The sequence below is a fragment of the Anguilla anguilla genome, chromosome 18 (genome assembly GCF_013347855.1).
Source record: "Anguilla anguilla isolate fAngAng1 chromosome 18, fAngAng1.pri, whole genome shotgun sequence".
Lineage (NCBI taxonomy): Eukaryota > Metazoa > Chordata > Actinopteri > Anguilliformes > Anguillidae > Anguilla > Anguilla anguilla.
Window position 1 is genome coordinate 29,181,307 of NC_049218.1, and position 17,845 is coordinate 29,199,151.

The 17,845-nt window shown below is 42.2% G+C and overlaps 2 protein-coding genes across 3 annotated transcripts in view; one reads left to right on the forward strand and one right to left on the reverse strand.

Moving 5' to 3' along the window:
* The window catches only part of col17a1b (collagen, type XVII, alpha 1b), a 41,495-nt gene extending 33,928 nt beyond the window's left edge, over nt 1–7,567 (forward strand). Inside the window, exons 50-56 of the mRNA XM_035400989.1 lie at nt 53–154; nt 1,101–1,205; nt 1,802–1,999; nt 2,526–2,687; nt 3,129–3,209; nt 4,147–4,218; nt 5,902–7,567. Coding sequence (XP_035256880.1) covers nt 53–154; nt 1,101–1,205; nt 1,802–1,999; nt 2,526–2,687; nt 3,129–3,209; nt 4,147–4,218; nt 5,902–5,948 — 767 coding nt within the window. The 3' untranslated portion in view covers nt 5,949–7,567. The remainder of the gene's footprint in view (nt 1–52; nt 155–1,100; nt 1,206–1,801; nt 2,000–2,525; nt 2,688–3,128; nt 3,210–4,146; nt 4,219–5,901) is intronic.
* A 2,584-nt stretch (nt 7,568–10,151) lies between these two features.
* slka (STE20-like kinase a) overlaps nt 10,152–17,845 on the reverse strand; it is a 51,767-nt gene continuing 44,073 nt past the window's right edge. For both annotated transcript variants that reach the window (XM_035399983.1, XM_035399982.1), the window contains 6 exons: nt 16,686–16,815; nt 15,608–15,732; nt 15,080–15,268; nt 13,664–13,789; nt 13,444–13,557; nt 10,152–12,530 (listed from right to left, as the gene is read on the reverse strand). In XM_035399983.1, the coding sequence (XP_035255874.1) occupies nt 12,384–12,530; nt 13,444–13,557; nt 13,664–13,789; nt 15,080–15,268; nt 15,608–15,732; nt 16,686–16,815 (831 nt within the window). In that variant the 3' untranslated portion in view covers nt 10,152–12,383. The remainder of the gene's footprint in view (nt 12,531–13,443; nt 13,558–13,663; nt 13,790–15,079; nt 15,269–15,607; nt 15,733–16,685; nt 16,816–17,845) is intronic.

The following is a 17,845-nucleotide window of genomic DNA, read 5'->3' on the forward strand; positions in this document are numbered from 1 at the left end:
ACACCACATCACTTCCACGCCATCATAACGTCTTCCCTGCTTCTTTCGACAGAACCCGAGTTCCGTGGATTGAGGGGCCAACCAGGACCCCCAGGGGCCATTGGTCCCCAGGGGCCACCAGGAGCACCGGGCGCACCAGGACCCCAGGGCCCAGGTAACAGGCTGGGGGACGTCGGCTCTGCCTCCTGAGTGAATCTGGAGTAACGCTCTCCCGTTCGGGCAAAACCACGGCCCTTTTCATCGTAGAGCAAAGTGCATCTGCCCCGATTTCTGAAACAAAAGTCCCTTCTGAGCCGTGGGGCTAGACTTTCTGCAGCTCTGCTAGACTGGGGTGTCTTACTTTACTTCATTCATTCATCTGTTTGTGTTAGCATATCCACCCACGAATGCACATCATTTAAACAAGACCTAGGGTTAGTCTCAGAAAAACAATTCTCTTTGAAGCCAAAAACGGTGTTGTGTTTATTTGAAGGTTTGGAAAGTGTAGGGAAAATGTATGGATAATAATGTAGGGATAATGTAGGAATAATGTCCTGATAATGTAGGGATAATGTCCTGATAATGTAGGGATAATGTCCTGATAATGTAGGGATAATATCTTGATAATGTAGGGATAATGTCTTGATAATGTAGGAATAATGTCCTGATAATGTAGGGATAATGTCCTGATAATGTAAGGATAATATCTTGATAATGCAGGGATAATATCCTGATAATGTAGCGATAATTTCCTGACAATGATGCCACGACTCAGCGACCAAAATCCGCAGTTGGCCTCACAATGATCATGCGACTGATCTCTTCGGTCCGAGCTGGAAAAATATTTTAAATTTAGGAAAAGTCTTGAGTTGGGCATTATAAGGCTCATTTTTTTTTGACATGAATAGAATTTTCAGCTTCACCAGTTTCGTAGAACAGCTACAAATAGCTACATATATGATAACCTATATGAAATCATTCAGCAGGTACTTATTTAACTTGGCTAGAACACCAAGTAAAAAAGAATACTTTAAAAGATCAGTGCCAATGTAGATGTGCACCACAATGTCTGAAGTATTTGTAAGCAAAGCTGATCTTGTGATCTGTGCTCATTTTTTCAGCTACTGGGGTTCGCTGCCCCCTTTCGGACCCCAACAACGTGCCGTCCTTGACTGAGAACGCCCACCAAATTCAGATTCGCGCCGAGCTCCAGGAGTACCTCAGAAGTGAGTCTGCCACATGTAGAATTCTTCCACACACATCCTGCACACTCTGTTGGTGCTCTGTGTGAGGTGGAGCAGTGTTGGTGCTCTGTGCGAGGTGGGGCAGTGTTGGTGCTCTGTGTGAGGTGGAGCAGCAGTGTTGGTGCTCTGTGTGAGGTGGAGCAGTGTTGGTGCTCTGTGTGAGGTGGAGCAGCAGTGTTAGTGCTCTGTGTGAGGTGGAGCAGCAGCGTTGGTGCTCTGTGTGAGGTGGAGCAGTGTTGGTGCTCTGTGTGAGGTGGAGCAGCAGTGTTGGTGCTGTGTGTGAGGTGGAGCAGTGTTGGTGCTGTGTGTGAGGTGGAGCAGTGTTGGTGCTCTGTGTGAGGTGGAGCAGTGTTGGTGCTCTGTGTGAGGTGGAGCAGCAGTGTTGGTGCTCTGTGTGAGGTGGGGCAGTGTTGGTGCTCTGTGTGAGGTGGAGCAGCAGTGTTGGTGCTCTGTGCGAGGTGGAGCAGCAGTGTTGGTGCTCTGTGTGAGGTGGAGCAGTGTTGGTGCTTTGTGCGAGGTGGAGCAGTGTTGGTGCTCTGTGCGAGGTGGGGCAGGCTGACAGTTTTTCTGTTTCCCAGGTGATAACATGCGGAAGTTAATCATCGGGCCCCCAGGAGCCCCAGGGGCCCCGGGCTTCCCAGGGCAGAAGGGGGATCGTGGTGAGCCAGGCTACAGCTACACGGAGGACACCGGACACAGACAGGCTCACGCCAGCCGACGGGCGGAGCATCTGGACTACTCCAACATGGCGGTGAAAGTGACCGATTACATCAAGAGTACGTAGCCGCAGCACGCACTGTGAAAACACCTGCTAAACGTACTCTGTGGCATAGCGGATTGTGGCTGAGTGTGGAACATCCCCTAGAGTATCTATAGGGCATCTATAGGACCACAGCTTCCAGTGCTGACAGGGTCTGTGCTGTAAGCAGTAACTATTTTGTATTTCCAGTATAGTGACAAAATGACCTGATAAACATACTGTCATGTGTAGCAGATATATAAATCTGTTTTTGTTACAGTTTCTTGATTCAGTACTAAAGAATATTTCCTCAGGCCTTGTATAACTAACTGGAATATTAGAATTCATATGAAACAGTGGAAGTAGGTGAAGTGACACCATGTTCCACACCTGCCCCCACCACCCCACACTCAGTGTGTGAGGAGCTGATACTCAGGCTCATTGATGGATGGCTTTCAGGTAGAGCAGAAAGGCATCTGCCAAAAGAATGTGATATAATGTAATGTAATGTAATTCTGTGATTCATGGCCCTAACCCTATCCCCCTATTGTGTTCTCCCTTAGCTCAGGGTCTGCTGCGGGATGTCCTGTATGATGCCACTCAGCGTGTACAAACAGGGGTGATCCAGGGTCCTCCTGGGCCCCCCGGACCCCCTGGCCCCCCAGGACAGACCCATTACTTTGGGTCTTCCAGCAACATGACCCAACTCATAGACTACGTGAAGAGTGAGTATAAACTGGAACCATGTACATTCTGCCCCAGCAGAAATAAATATTTTATTAGGGGGAAAAGAAAGAAAGCAATGTGATTAGCTGTTTGTCCTTGAAATCCTGAATGATATGATTCGGTTATTTAAGGCCTGAGAGAGGAAGTGCAGGCCGGTGTTTGGCTTATTTAAGGCCTGAGAAAGGAAGTGCAGGCCGGTGTTTGGCTTATTTAAGGCCTGAGAGAGGAAGTGCAGGCCGGTGTTTGGGTTATTTAAGGCCTGAGAGAGGAAGTGCAGGCCGGTGTTTGGGTTATTTAAGGCTTGAGAGAGGAAGTGCAGGCCGGTGTTTGGGTTATTTAAGGCCTGAGAGAGGAAGTGCAGGCCGGTGTTTGGGTTATTTAAGGCCTGAGAGAGGAAGTGCAGGCCGGTGTTTGTTTATTTAAGGTCTGCTCCTCCACAGTGCACGGCTCCATTGCGGGACCCCCAGGGAGGCCCGGGCAGAAAGGAGAGAGGGGTTATCCGGGACACAAAGGAGACAGAGGTACTCCAACATATTCATCTTTTTCATTTAAATTTGTATATTTTAATTAACTTATGAACATCGTTTAGACATGTTATTTGCTAAATATTTGACAATTAATGTGTAGTTTAAAATGAGATCTATATGTAGTTTAATATGAGTTCTATATGTAGATTAAGCTGAGTTGCATATGTAGTTTAAGATGAGTTCTATATGTAGTTTAAACTGAGTTCTATATGTAATTTAAGATGAGTTCTATATGTAGTTTAAGCTGAGTTGCATATGTAGTTTAAACTGAGATGTACAGTATGCTGCTTTAGCTGAGTTCTATATGTAGTTTCAGCTGAGTTGCATATGTAGTTCAAGCTGAGTTCTATATGTAGTTTAAGCTGTGTTCTATGTGTAGTGTAAGCTGAGTCCTATATGTAGTTTAAACTGAGTTCTATATGTAGTTTCAGCTGAGTTGCATATGTAGTTTAAGCTGAGTTCTATATAGTCGCTTTTCCACCACATGGTACCGGCTCAACTCAACCTGACCCTACTCGCCTTTTGTGGTTTTCCATCGGGCAAAAGTTTTAGATAGTACCTGGTACCTGATACTTTTTTTGGTATCACCTCCGTCGAGGTTCCAAGCGAGCTGAGGCGATACCAAAAGGTGACGTGAAACACTGCAGACCACTGATTGGTCAGAAACGGCAGTTTCATGCGGCATCACTATGACAACCGGCTACATTGTCGGGGGTACTATCTACAGTGGAAAACGAAGTACCTGGTACCAAAAGCAAGTAGAGTCGAGTAGAGTCGAGTCGGTACCATGCGGTGGAAAAGCGGCTTATGTAGTTTCAGCTGAGTTCTATAATGTAGTTTAAGCTGAGTTGTACAGTATGCTACTTTAGCTGAGCTGTACATGTAGCCTGAAGAAGCTGAAAATGAGGACTGTGTTCTTTTCTGAATGCAGGTGAAATGGGACCACGTGGCTTTCAGGGGGCAACAGGACTTCCAGGCTACAACGGACTGAAGGGTCAGAAAGGTACAGAAACAGCTGGGCTTGTGCCCAAAGCTTGTGGGTTCTACAGTCCTCACTGATCCCCTCGAGAAAATCAGTTAACCTGAATAGCTTTATAGTAGGCTTGAAATATATCCCGTCTGAACATAGAGAATAATACTTATGTTGCTATAGTATGAGAATATTTTGAAAATGGAAAAAAAAGAAACATTATTGGAAACGAGGCACGAGTCTTCAGGTCAATAGTCCTTAGGAAATGTGTGTAATAATTACTCAATTATCATTGCTTGACCAAGTAGTAATTGAAAACGACTGTTTATGGTTTGTTCTACTGTACTTTTCTTCCAGTCTAAAGACATAAACATGCAAAATAGTCTGGATTTATCCGCTTTTGCCATGCTGAATCAAATCAAAAGTAATATTAAAAGTTCATAAGGTTTTGTATGGAGAAATGTGTTTGACAGACACTATAAAAATGTACCTCGGTGTCTTGTCTCAGTGCTGTGGGAATTTGCCCTCGGGAGTGAAACCGGTTAGCGAAACCGCCTTTTTGGCTACGTTCACACTGCAAGCCTTACTGCTCAATTCAGATTTATTGCTCAGATCCGCTTTTTTTGTTTGGCTGTTCACATTATTTTTAAAATGTGGCCAATATCAGATTCCAGTGTGAACTGGTCACGGTCCTGAACTGACCCGCATGCGCAAAAGAACAATAACAAAGACGTCACACACAGCACGCTGTCGTACGGAAGTAAACAGTGGAGGCCACTGAAGTCAGCATTTACGGTTTCATTTATAAGTTGATGTGCAGTAGAAGCCAGCGAATTTGTGTGCAGATGAGAACGAGGATGAGGAGAAAGAGAGCCAAATTTTTAATTATTTGTGGAGCAATGGCTGCTACTTCTGTACGGAGGTGTGTGTGGATGCGGAGTCAGAGCCAGGAGTGGTGGGATCGTGACATGAATGGCTTCACTGAAACAGATTTCATCCAAATTTACATAGCAACTGTACACTCAGATCGCCTAGTTTCACTCACTGTGGCCAAGCGCACAGAGAATATATGACTTTAAAAGATTTAATTCAATCTTCTACTGGGACTTTTGCCATTTATTGAGGATGTGACAGAAAATTTCGGTGCCGCTGACTATAATCAAATGTTTTTCACATTTACCATTCGATTGAGCAAGTACCATTCACAGTACATTTTTATGAGTTAGTGCTGTCCGATTGTGCTAGTTACTTCACATTAACCTTGTACACCAATCAATAAAGGCTAACAGCACAGTACCACTTAATTATTGTCACTTCTATCATCACTGTAATGAACTAAAAAAATGCGACAAACGACCTTTTCTGTGAGAAATGCATTGTCGAACTCTTGTGTATACACTGTTGGCGACATTCTAAAGCTCCGTTTTGCCCTCCCTATCTAGAGTGACGTAAAGTCACATGAATTCCGATATGACTGTTCAGACTGAGGTCGCATTGCAAAAAATCAGACCTGTATCTGATTTAGGACCACATATGGAAGTGGCCCGAATCAGAATTAAAAAGATCAGATTCCATGTGATTTGTCCTGTTCACACTTACGAAAAAAACAGATCTGAGTCACATGTGAGCAAAAAAATCTGATTTGGGCCACTTTTGCCTGCAGTGTGAACGTAGCCAAAGTAAGTTAATCTAACCGTTTTTTTTCTCCCCTTTCAGGTGACCGGGCGGTGGTTGAGAGGACGAGGAGGAGTGTTGGTGTTTAAGGGGGGGTATGATTTCATCTTTCGGGCATTTTAGCCAGGGACCAGCTCACCGTCTTGCTCTACAAACTATCATTCCATATATGCAGTAGCTGTGTCTTGAGTTACAGAGGCACGTTTATCCTGAGTGCAAGGCTTACTCGCAGAGCAAACGATAATTACCCGCAACACTTTCAGCTGCAGATTTGGGGATTTTTATGTTTTAATACAGAATTTTCAGTGTGCTTTGGCTTATAATATTCTCTGCGTTATTTGGTCCAGTCGAAGGAAGCAGAATCATAAGATTTGTATCTGTTCTGAAGCCTCCTGGTTTGTGAAAAGGAAAATATGATTGTTTTACAACAGGAACGAGAAATGGTAATTTAATCACATGAATTAAAACAATGTTCGTAAATAAAAAAAAACAAAAAAAAAACTTTGTTACAGATACTGCCTGACCAAAATAATATTTTAACATTTTGGAATATTTAACTTCAAGGGTTTTTTTTTCCTTTACATGATATCTAAGTCTCTGGCAGACACAGCCTTTCTTTATGCATGTTGTTTAGAAATATGGGAAATTACACAATGTGTGGTAACATTTTTGTAATAGACTGATGTCACAGATATCGTATGCACTTAACTTGATGATTTTTTTTTGTATTATTTTGTATCCAGTTTGTTTTTTGCTTTTTTTTTGCTTTTAAATGTACAAGTGTGTAAATACAGGTTTAAGTCAAAGCTCTCAGTACTGTTTTGATGTCATATAAAGGGTTTTTTTTTTCAAAACACACGGCTCTTGTAAGTACCACGTCTACTTGCTGGATTGTTCTTGTTATTTTTCTCGGTTGAGACAGAACAGAAATAGTTCTCACAATGTAACACAAGCTGTGTAAACTGCTTTGTCGGTGTTCATTAGTCAAAGAAAAAAACTTTTTCAGATTTTTCTAAATTGTCAGGAATTGTTCCATCAGTAAGAACTGCAGTTCTGGCCCGAATTCCATGACTGTCTATCATGCTGCATGTTGCATTACATTACATTACATTTATTTAGCAGACACTTTTATCCAAAGCGATGTACAAAAATGCGTATCATGGTCATTGGAGCAACTACAAAACACAGGCTGGATAAGGCACAATACTCGTTTCGTACAGCACGTGGAACCATGTGATTACTCCAGGCATCAAAAACACCTTTCTCTTATTATTCTGTCACTCAAGTCTTTTATATGACATCAAAACAATATTAAAGGCTCTTTATGCCCTGTTCCTGCATGCAAAACCTGGTTAGAAATGGGTTTATTCCACTTCATGGGATTATTATTAGTTGCTATTTTTAAAGTCAATTGTTGTTAGGTGTAAAATTGTTGCCAAATTACTGAAAAAAACTGGAATATACCTGATATTTTATGTGGTAGACAAAAAATGAAATGTTTTTAAATGACCGAAAATGTCTTTTATAAACAAAAACCCCTTTTGAGTATACGTGAAATTATTGAAAACTATTGTAATTAAATAAAATAATTGAAATGTATTTTTAATGAAGGACAGACATTTTCTTTTGGAAAATACAGTAGAGAAATCCAGTTACTTGTTGTGATGAATTAAATTTATACATTGGAATGTATTTTTAATAAATGTCAGTTTTTTAAATCTCTGCTTATTTTGGCATGAATGAAGTCTCTAGTCTAGGCTTTTGCATGTATTCATTAATATAACAGCTCATCTTCATGTATGGAGTTAAGCAAAAGATGCTTAATATACTTCCACTTATTTGCTAAGCGTAACTTCTTTTTCAAACAAACGGATAAAGAAAAGTTTCACTTGCTGATGTTATCTTACTAAAATGGCTTTGTTAGTGAAATGGTCTTGTAAGCCAATATTGGCCTTATTCTACAGCATCACCACAGGTGTACAAGCTAATTAGTGGGTAATCAGAGCCTCTGTTTTCAGGTCAGCTAATGAGCACTTCACTCATGGAAGCAAATAAAAACAGTAACATACATTTTAAACAGAAATGGATTGCACACTTATTCCAACCCTAAAATAGAGCCGTGTAATAATTCAGTAACAGCATCCAGAGAGGTTCAGCACTCAACCTTTTCAGCAATCTTACATACCCAACTCAGCACAGGGGTACAAGCTAATTACCAACCAGAGCCTTCATTTACGGGTGGGCTTTTAAAAATAAATCCAAAGTAACACATTCTGCTATGTATAGATATGAATTATGTGTGCCCTTTGGGTTAAAAACAGAGGTCTGTAAATCTTAAAAAAAATAAAAAAATTCAGCAACCAAAGAAGACCAACGCTCAACCATTTCAGTTGTGTTTAATCTAAAAGATTCAAGCAGTTCAGACTATTGCTTTCATAATGATGCCGATGACCATCACCACAGGTATACAGGCTTAATTAGAGATTAACTATTAAGGAGCTCATAAACAGTGTTCTCACTCTTTTGCCATGAGTTAAGCACTAATTAATAACCTGCCTGAAAACAGAGGCTCTATTCTGTAGTTCCTGTCTAAAGTACACCTGTGATTACCTTATAGTTAAGTATTTAAGATTAATGAAAATATTGAATGTTGATGCTTTCTGAAAAAATTACTGAATTGCACCTCTGGGTTTACCATACAGGGCAGAAATAAGGACACAATCAATTTCTATTTAATATGTATGATATGTTTGGATTTTCTGCCACTTTAGTACTCCTTAACAGACAAACGGAAAATAGATATTGTGATTAGTAATTGCTCTCTAATTAGTGTACATGTGACCAGCTTTTGAGCGAAGTTAGTTAATATAAGACTGCCATCAGCATACGAGACAATTTCACTGATGAAAGCTAGATGCTGAAATGTCTGAATCGCCTCTTGGCCTTTTGGCCAAGATCACATGCTCAGTCCTGCACTGTACAGTGGTCCTATAGTGAGCCGGCCTTGAGACGTGGACAACAGGTTACTACACTGATCCTGTCTGTGACATCAGAGAAATGGATGTTATAGAGGACTGGTTTAATTGGAAGTGGATGTTATTGAGAGGATTGGTTTAATTGGAAGTGGATGTTTTTGAGAGGACTGGTTTAATTGGAAGTGGATGTTATTGAGAGGATTGGTTTAATAGAACGGTTTTTGGATCGGACTGGGTTAAAGGAATGGGATTTTTTTTGAAGAAATGTTTGAATTTTTAGCCTCATCTTAATGAAAACCGTTGAGCGCAGATGTTCTCTGAATGGATTCACTGAATCCCTTAGCTCTACTCATCTCGTTTTTAACCTAAGGGAGGTACAATTAATTAATATTTTTAAAAAACCTACGCAAGTTCCATTTCAGAACAGTATTTCTAAAATATTGTACATTTCCAGCTCAGTGTTAGGCGATTAGATGGTTTGTCTCTGTTGGAGTGGAGCAGTTTGCATTGCTATTGAAGGCAACAGTAGTCATTCTGGCACACTCACAGAATATCAAACTGTCTCCTTTACCTCTCACTTCAATGCAGCTTTGACGTTAGCTTGACAGCCAGCATTGGCCTGTTTGTCCCCAGGAGAGTACATTGGCTGGAGGGTCACCGTTTCATGGTCGGTTCAAAGTTAAAAAGGATGCAGAACAGAGACATTCTGGGGCAGATGTCATTAACTGATATTCAGAGGGCTATACTGGCCAACACCAGGACTTCCACTTTTCCATCATAGCACAAATGCAAATTACAGCCAAGCTTCCGTTCATGAAAGAAGCATGTGTGCACAAACATCAAATTATGAAGGAAAATGTAACGTGTATTTGTACAACAAAATATTTTAAATCCTTCAGTATTCAGCGGAGTATGAATAGAAAGAACTGCTGAATGGCTGTAGCTTTGCTTGTGAGTTTGACCGGTAAAATGATAAATATAAAGTAACTACTCAGAGGTTCAGATAACTATGATTAGGCCATTTTTCCACTTAATATGCAGCATCAACAGCCCATGAAATGCATCACCATTCTGGTGCATGTAGCCAGTGTTCTGCCTGCATACCGGCTATCATTTTAGCATCAGGCCAATACAGATCATTTCAAGCTACTGGTCAGTACTGATATGACTGCAACAATTTGTGCATGACTGCAAAAACATACACAGACTGGGCAGAGCCAAACGCGACCTTGTTCAACAAGCCTGGTTCGGTCTTTTCAGTGAAACTGTATAAGTGATGACATCATCATTGTACATTAAGCCAGTGCAGAGACTCTGTGTAAATATAAATGTTTTATTTACAGTACAGTAATAGCAATCTACGGAAGTGTTTTAAATACAAATCACCTGATCTTGAAAATGCATATGATCTCCAGGGTAAAATTCTTTAATTTTACACATTCAAATTACATACTTTTACAGTTTGCACACTAGTGTCAAATGAAACACTTCGTATTGAACACACTGAAGATTGTTGCCAAACTAAAGTCACACCAGTACATGCCATACGGTTTAAAATGCGACCCTTTGCGATGGCAGGACTTGCAATGCGCTTGTATGTGCAAGGGCACTAATGAACGGGATTTCACTGGTGGGAAACAGAGACCTCTGGGATCTGTAGTGCATGACTACTCACTCCAACCCGCAAGACTCTGCAAAAATGAACATGGCCATTCAGGGACATGATCAGTTCATGACAACATATATTGCACGTCATGTACAAATGGGCTGCTTACTTTTGCCAGGAAACTCCTATTTTAAAAAAAAAAAAAAAAAAAAAAAAAATAAAATACTATAGCATTGCAAATCCAGTAAAGCTTATCGCACAGAAAAAACCTCAGAAAATAAGAACCTTTGCACAACTGTTACCATATGAAACGAAGAGCTAACGAACATTACACCCAGAATGTTAATTACATTACACTGACAGAATCTGAGAATTAAACCTTAATTACAGAATCCAACTGAAGTTAGATTTCCATGGAGAGAATTCCTCAAACAGGTCCACCAAAAATGTCCAAAGTGACAGAGATTCACATGAGGCAATTACATAATTTTAGCTATGCAGATGCAGACCTGTCAATCAATTTCAGGAAATTTAAGGCTAACTATTGATAATCATGAGAAAGATCAGATATAATTTCATTAAATTAAGAGTTAATAACTGACTATAAATCTGGGGGAAACAAACAGAAAATCATGCACTGTATGATTTAATACATTTGGAAATGAAATGTCTAAAAATATAGAGTAGGGGTAGGGAAAAATATGGTTCAAAGGTGTATATTGTAAATTGTAACATGAACTGAATAAAGAGTTTAAACATGACCGGGTTGTGTTTCGCCCCTAGCTGAGATAAATACTGCATATTCTCAGTTCACCTAACAGCAACAGTGCACGATATGACTACAGAAATACATTCCTTGATATTAACAGTTGTGTGTGTATGCGTGTGTGTTTGTCTCATTTCCAAAAACCTAATAAAATTCTTACCTATGTCATTACCTCAATTTAAAAAGTCCAACTGCATAACACAAAAGAAAACCTGTGCCTGAAATGATAATTTAAAGTAACTAGACTCTAAAAAAACAACAAAAACTATGTTAACTTTCAAAGTATAAAAAAGATATAACCACTACCAAAAGCTTAAAGAATGACAAAAAGACGCACACACGCATGTGCGCACACACAGTATTAGCAGTTATGATATCCGATACAAACTGGAGGAAAGCCATAGACAGTGATATTCAAACCCATGCAGCATTCTTTTAACTCGTTCAATAATCTCTCAGGAGAGTTCTATCCTTTATTTGAGAATGATTATTAAATGCTTATAAAATAAATCCTGACCTCAAGACTCATCTTATAAATGTGCACTTCATAGTTCACCAAAGGTACATTCTACTGTGCTGAAGCAGATATATGGCATTCAACTGCCTCAGAATTCATTCAAGCACCACCGTATGTTAAATATAAAATTGTATGCCATTTGTACAAATTCCAACCGCTTTTAGTGCAAATAAATCGGGGGGAATCTGAGCAGCAGTGGACTTGGAGCAAGCTTGTGTAAAAAAGCTGAATCATGGAATCCTTTAAATTTTAGGCACTGGGTTCCTTATGGAGGAGACATCTAAAGTACAGTCTGTCAATCCTAAAAAATCATTTTAACACTTGAGCTGCTGTGAAAGCTTTAACACAAAACTGCAGGTGAATACGTTTGGAAACACCGTCCCAGAAACAAGCAGGGAAAGAACGGAAACACTACTACTCGCTGAAGCTGGATATTTGCTTTCAGACTGAAGCAGGGTACAGAGGATTACACACAGAGAGAAAAGCAAGGCAACAGTGAGGCTTCAGTAACTTCATTCCGTATAAAATGCGGCCCGCCCGATTCGCCCGGTTAGCAGAATGGCGGGCGCTGCGATTGTCCCCGGCAAGGAGGCGGAAGGCGGGGCGTTATTTTCGGGAGTCCACAGCGCGTCCCAGCACGCCTGTCCCGGTCCGGCCGCGTTACGAGCCGGACGAGTGCACGCTGGGCACAGGGTAGAATTTGGAGACGCGGCTCTGGGCGGAGGGGTTAAGGCACTCCGACTCCCCGCTCATCTTGAAGAACACTTCCTGTTCCTGAAGCTTCCGCGCGAACTCCTCCTCCAGGGCCTGCAGAGACCCCAACGACAGGATTACATCTCACTGTAACACGACCTCATCAACAAGCAAAGTTACTGACACACAGTATACCTTCATAAAAACACATGCCCAAAACTAGCAATATCAAAATGAGTTCAAGTTATAATTACACTTCTATCATTATGTTACAAACAAAATAAACAAAGGATGTTCCAAAACAATGCTACCCATGTTTTCCTACATATGCTTATTTAGGGTCAGCAATTTGTGATGCCCTGAATATTTTTAAAATGAAATAGTGCCTTTAGTCCTGAGTGAATGCCCTGTGTCTTTAGTCCTGAGTGAATGCCCTGTGTCTTTAGTCCTGAGTGAATGCCCTGTGCCTTTAGTCCTGAGTGAATGCCCTGTGTCTTTAGTCCTGAGTAAATGCCCTGTGTCTTTAGTCCTGAGTGAATGCCCTGTGCCTTTAGTTCTGAGTGAATGCCCTGTGCCTTTAGTCCTGAGTGAATGCCCTGTGCCTTTAGTCCTGAGTGAATGCCCTGTGTCTTTAGTCCTGAGTGAATGCCCTGTGCTTTTAGTCCTGAGTGAATGCCCTGTGCCTTTAGTCCTGAGTGAATGCCCTGTGTCTTTAGTCCTGAGTGAATGCCCTGTGCCTTTAGTTCTGAGTGAATGCCCTGTGTCTTTAGTCCTGAGTGAATGCCCTGTGCTTTTAGTCCTGAGTGAATGCCCTGTGCTTTTAGTCCTGAGTGAATGCCCTGTGCTTTTAGTCCTGAGTGAATGCCCTGTGCCTTTAGTCCTGAGTGAATGCCCTGTGCTTTTAGTCCTGAGTGAATGCCCTGTGCCTTTAGTCCTGAGTGAATGCCCTGTGCTTTTAGTCCTGAGTGAATGCCCTGTGCTTTTAGTCCTGAGTGAATGCCCTGTGCGGGGTCCCTGGATCTCTCACCTTCTTCCGGGGGCGGAGCTTGTCCCTCCACTCCTTCAGCTCCTGGCTGTGCTCCTCGTCCAGCTCCTTCAGCTTCTGCGTCTCGTGCTCGATCAGGAGGTGGCACTTCTCATTCTGTGACCAGACCATAAACAGCATTAAACCAGTTTCCTACACTTGCTCTCTTGCACACACTTTCTCTCACACACTTGCTCTTACACACACAGACAGTGCTCTGTACCTGTAGCTGCTGCAGCTCCCTGGCGTTGGCGTCACACTGCAGCTGCAGATCTCTCATCTGGTTCTCATGTTTCTGATGCTGGTGAAGCCTCTCATTTTTCTGCCTCTTCTCCTCCTGCACCGCAAACTGTGCACAAATACAACAACCCCACCCAGTCACACTGAGGCATACTAACACAGCCAGTCACACTGAGGCATATTAACACACCCAGTCACACTGAGGCATACTAACACACCCAGTCACACTGAGGCATATTAACACAGCCAGTCACACTGAGGCATATTAACACACCCAGTCACACTGAGGCGTACTAACACACCCAGCCACACTGAGACATACTAACACACCCAGTCACACTGAGTTATATTAACACACCCAGTCACACTGAAGCGTACTAACACAGCCAGTCACACTGAGGCATACTAACACACCCAGTCACACTGAGGCATACTAACACACCCAGTCACACTGAGGCATACTAACACAGCCAGTCACACTGAGGCATATTAACACACCCAGTCACACTGGGGCATACTAACACAGCCAGTCACACTGAGGCATACTAACACAGCCAGTCACACTGAGGCATACTAACACAGCCAGTCACACTGAGGCATATTAACACACCCAGTCACACTGAGGCATACTAACACAGCCAGTCACACTGAGGCATACTAACACAGCCAGTCACACTGAGGCATACTAACACAGCCAGTCACACTGAGGCATACTAACACAGCCAGTCACACTGAGGCATACTAACAAAGCCAGTCACACTGAGGCATATTAACACACCCAGTCACACTGAGGCATACTAACACACCCAGTCACACTGAGGCATATTAACACACCCAGTCACATTGAGGCATACTAACACAGCCAGTCACACTGAGGCATATTAACACACCCAGTCACACTGAGGCATATTAACACACCCAGTCACACTGAGGCGTACTAACACAGCCAGTCACACTGAGGCATATTAACACACCCAGTCACAATGAGGCATATTAACTCACCCAGTCGCACTGAGGCATACTAACTCATCCAGTCACACTGAGGCGTACTAACACAGCCAGTCACACTGAGGCATATTAACACACCCAGTCACACGGAGGCGTACTAACACAGCCAGTCACACTGAGGCATATTAACACACCCAGTCACACTGAGGCATACTAACTCACCCAGTCACACTGAGGCATACTAACACAGCCAGTCACACTGAGCCGTACTAACACAGCCAGTCACACTGAGGCATATTAACACAGCAAAGCACACTGAAGCATATTAACAGACTCTCCCATTTCCTGGGCAAACATTACTGGAGAGAAGCTTTCTGAAAATGAGTAATATATGCATGCTGTACTGAACGTGCCCTCTAGTGGCCGCTAGAGTAAAGGCAGGACGGCCAACCTGTTTGATCTTCTCGCGGTCCTGCTCGGGCGTGCCCGTGGAGGTGATGCGCAGGCTCTTTTTGAACATGGCCATGCGCGTCTTGGCCTCGCCGCGCTGGATCTTGGGCAGGCGGCCTCTCTCCTGGGCCTGCCTGTTCTTCATCTCCTCCACCAGTCGCTGGTTGTACCTCTGCATCTGCTCCATTTCCTGCGCGCGACAGGAAGGAAGACCCAACTCACTTCCTACAGCCCACCTGTACTTCTCACCACTTCCTGGCCATTCCCACAGAGACTGGGGAAGCGCAGCCAGAAAGCGTCCACCCAGTGACATTGAAGTTTTTCTATTGGTTTTTAACAGTCTGGTTCATGATAGGTGGAGCTTCTCTCTTTTCTACAAGGTGATACCACTGCTGAATTCTGCCCATTATGTTCTCTATAAAGCAGGGCTGTATATCCTCATTTTATTCTCTATAAAGCAGGGCTGTACTTCCTCATTATATTCTCCATACAGCAGGGTCATATATACACAGCAGTTCCTCTGGCTCACCTTCTCGTGTCTCTTCAGCAGCTGGTGCCTCTGCATGAAGTACTGATCCTTCAGCTGCTGCTTGAGCAGCTGGTGCTTCTCCTGTAGGTGGCGCTCTTCCAGCTCCCACATGGCTGCTTCACGGGCTGGAGAGACAGAACACATACATGTGGACACGCATACACGCACATACACACACACAAACGTGCACGCACCCATGCACACACACACACACACACACACATAAACACACACATTCGTGCACACAGGCACACACACACACACACACACACACACATGCACACGCACACACACGAACACAGACATGCACAAGCATACATATACGTAATATATTACAACAATATATCAAACAAATGTGATAATAAAGTTGTGTAATCAAATACATGGTAAATTATTAAATATTACGTGTTATATTAAATAATTTAAGACAAATACTGAACTAGTGAGGAGAAGAGAATTAAGAAATATCTACTACATTATCAAGAACACATACAATTTTGGAAAAAAAAACCTACTGTAACTATTATTTAATTCATATCCACAAAGCGGTTTAACACGTTTCAATGTGAGACAAGTGTTGCACGACAAAAACGAAAGTGTCGCACGACATTTTGCATTCATACTTCGGCGAAGGGCTGTGGAGAGGGTTCTGTTGTCTCTATGGTAACGAGGCGCCAAACCGCTGATGTTTGTGTGTGTGAAAACGTTGCGGCGCCCAGTGAAATTACAGAGAAACACGGGAGAAATAAATTTAATATCTACTTTTTAAAAAACGATGCAAATGAGAAAAAGAAGGTGGTCTGTCACTCAGATAAACCGAAAGTAATTACGTATCCATGACAATGAATTGTGATGTTCCATCTGGCTGTCCAATCAACACTATGTGACAAAGTATGTAAGTTCTGCGACATAACAAAATTTTAGAGGTGCATGACACTGAAAAAAAGTGTTAAAATTTATTGTCATGCGACACTTGTCAAAGGGGTTGTGTGACAAAGTATAAATCAGGCATGAAGGATGGCATTTCAGAAAACCATAAGCCATTGAACATCCTGGTGAGCTGCATTTGACCTCTGACCTCTGAGCAGCTGCTGTTTGTGGTTGAGGCAGTCGCGTTCAATGGTGGCGATCTCGTGCTTATGCTGCTGGATGATCTTCTTCAGAGCACTGTCCAGCTCCTGCTGCTGCTTCTGCAGAAACTCCTGCTCCTGAGGATGGACGGACGGACGGACAGAACAAAGATGTTAGCACCCTCTCCTGAAATACTCATTGCACTAGAGCCTACCAGAACAGCAAGCCAAAAACACACAAGTTCTCCCAATAACAAGCCAAACATCATCACAAACAGGCCAGACAAATGACTGCATTCAGAAACCAAAAAGACACTCAGTTCATGATGAACGAGGAGAGGCAGTAAGGAACTTTAGGCTAACAGTTTTAAAATATATTTTAAGAGTAGCTCATCGTAGAATAGAACCGGAACTCACAATATTGAAACTCACTACATTCACTCTCTTCCTTCAGTTGTTAAACATGATTATTTAAATATTAGACTTTTCTTACCCACCCAAATCCACAAGCAGAGTATGTTTGTGTTGTCTTATTTGCTCCACCTTTTGAGGCTTTTTTTAAATTTTAGTCAATGCTGAGGAATCTTGTTTTCCGGATATTTTATATCAAACTGTAAAATACTTTATTTTTATTATAAAATAGAATGTTATATATTTTAAAATCAAACTATTTTATATTTCTGACATCAATAATAGTCATAATAATAACTATAATAATATTTTTCTTCAGGAACTCACATTTAAATGTGAAAAAAGCATGTGGTCTGTTAAAATCAGACTCAGTGGGTATATCATTCACAATAAACGTGGCTATGCTGAAGAGCAAGTGAATAAAGAGGAACTTTATCATAAAGAGTGAATCACGGCAATAACTCAGTGACTCGAGCTTGGAGTAAATCTCTTACATTTAAAGAAGTGATAGTATCGCACAGACTCATGTTTTTTTGTGTGCTTTTTCAGCTTTATTTGATAGATCAGTGTAGAGAGACAGGAAGAACTAGGAGGAGAGAGAGGGAGAGACGTGCGACAAAGGTCGGCGGTCGGACTCGAACCGTCGACGTCGCGGTTCGCAATGAGCATATGGAAAGCGCTCTACGGGCTACACCACACGAGGCACACCCCACACAGTTATGCATATGGTGGCTTCATGGGTGGCTGGATGCTAAAC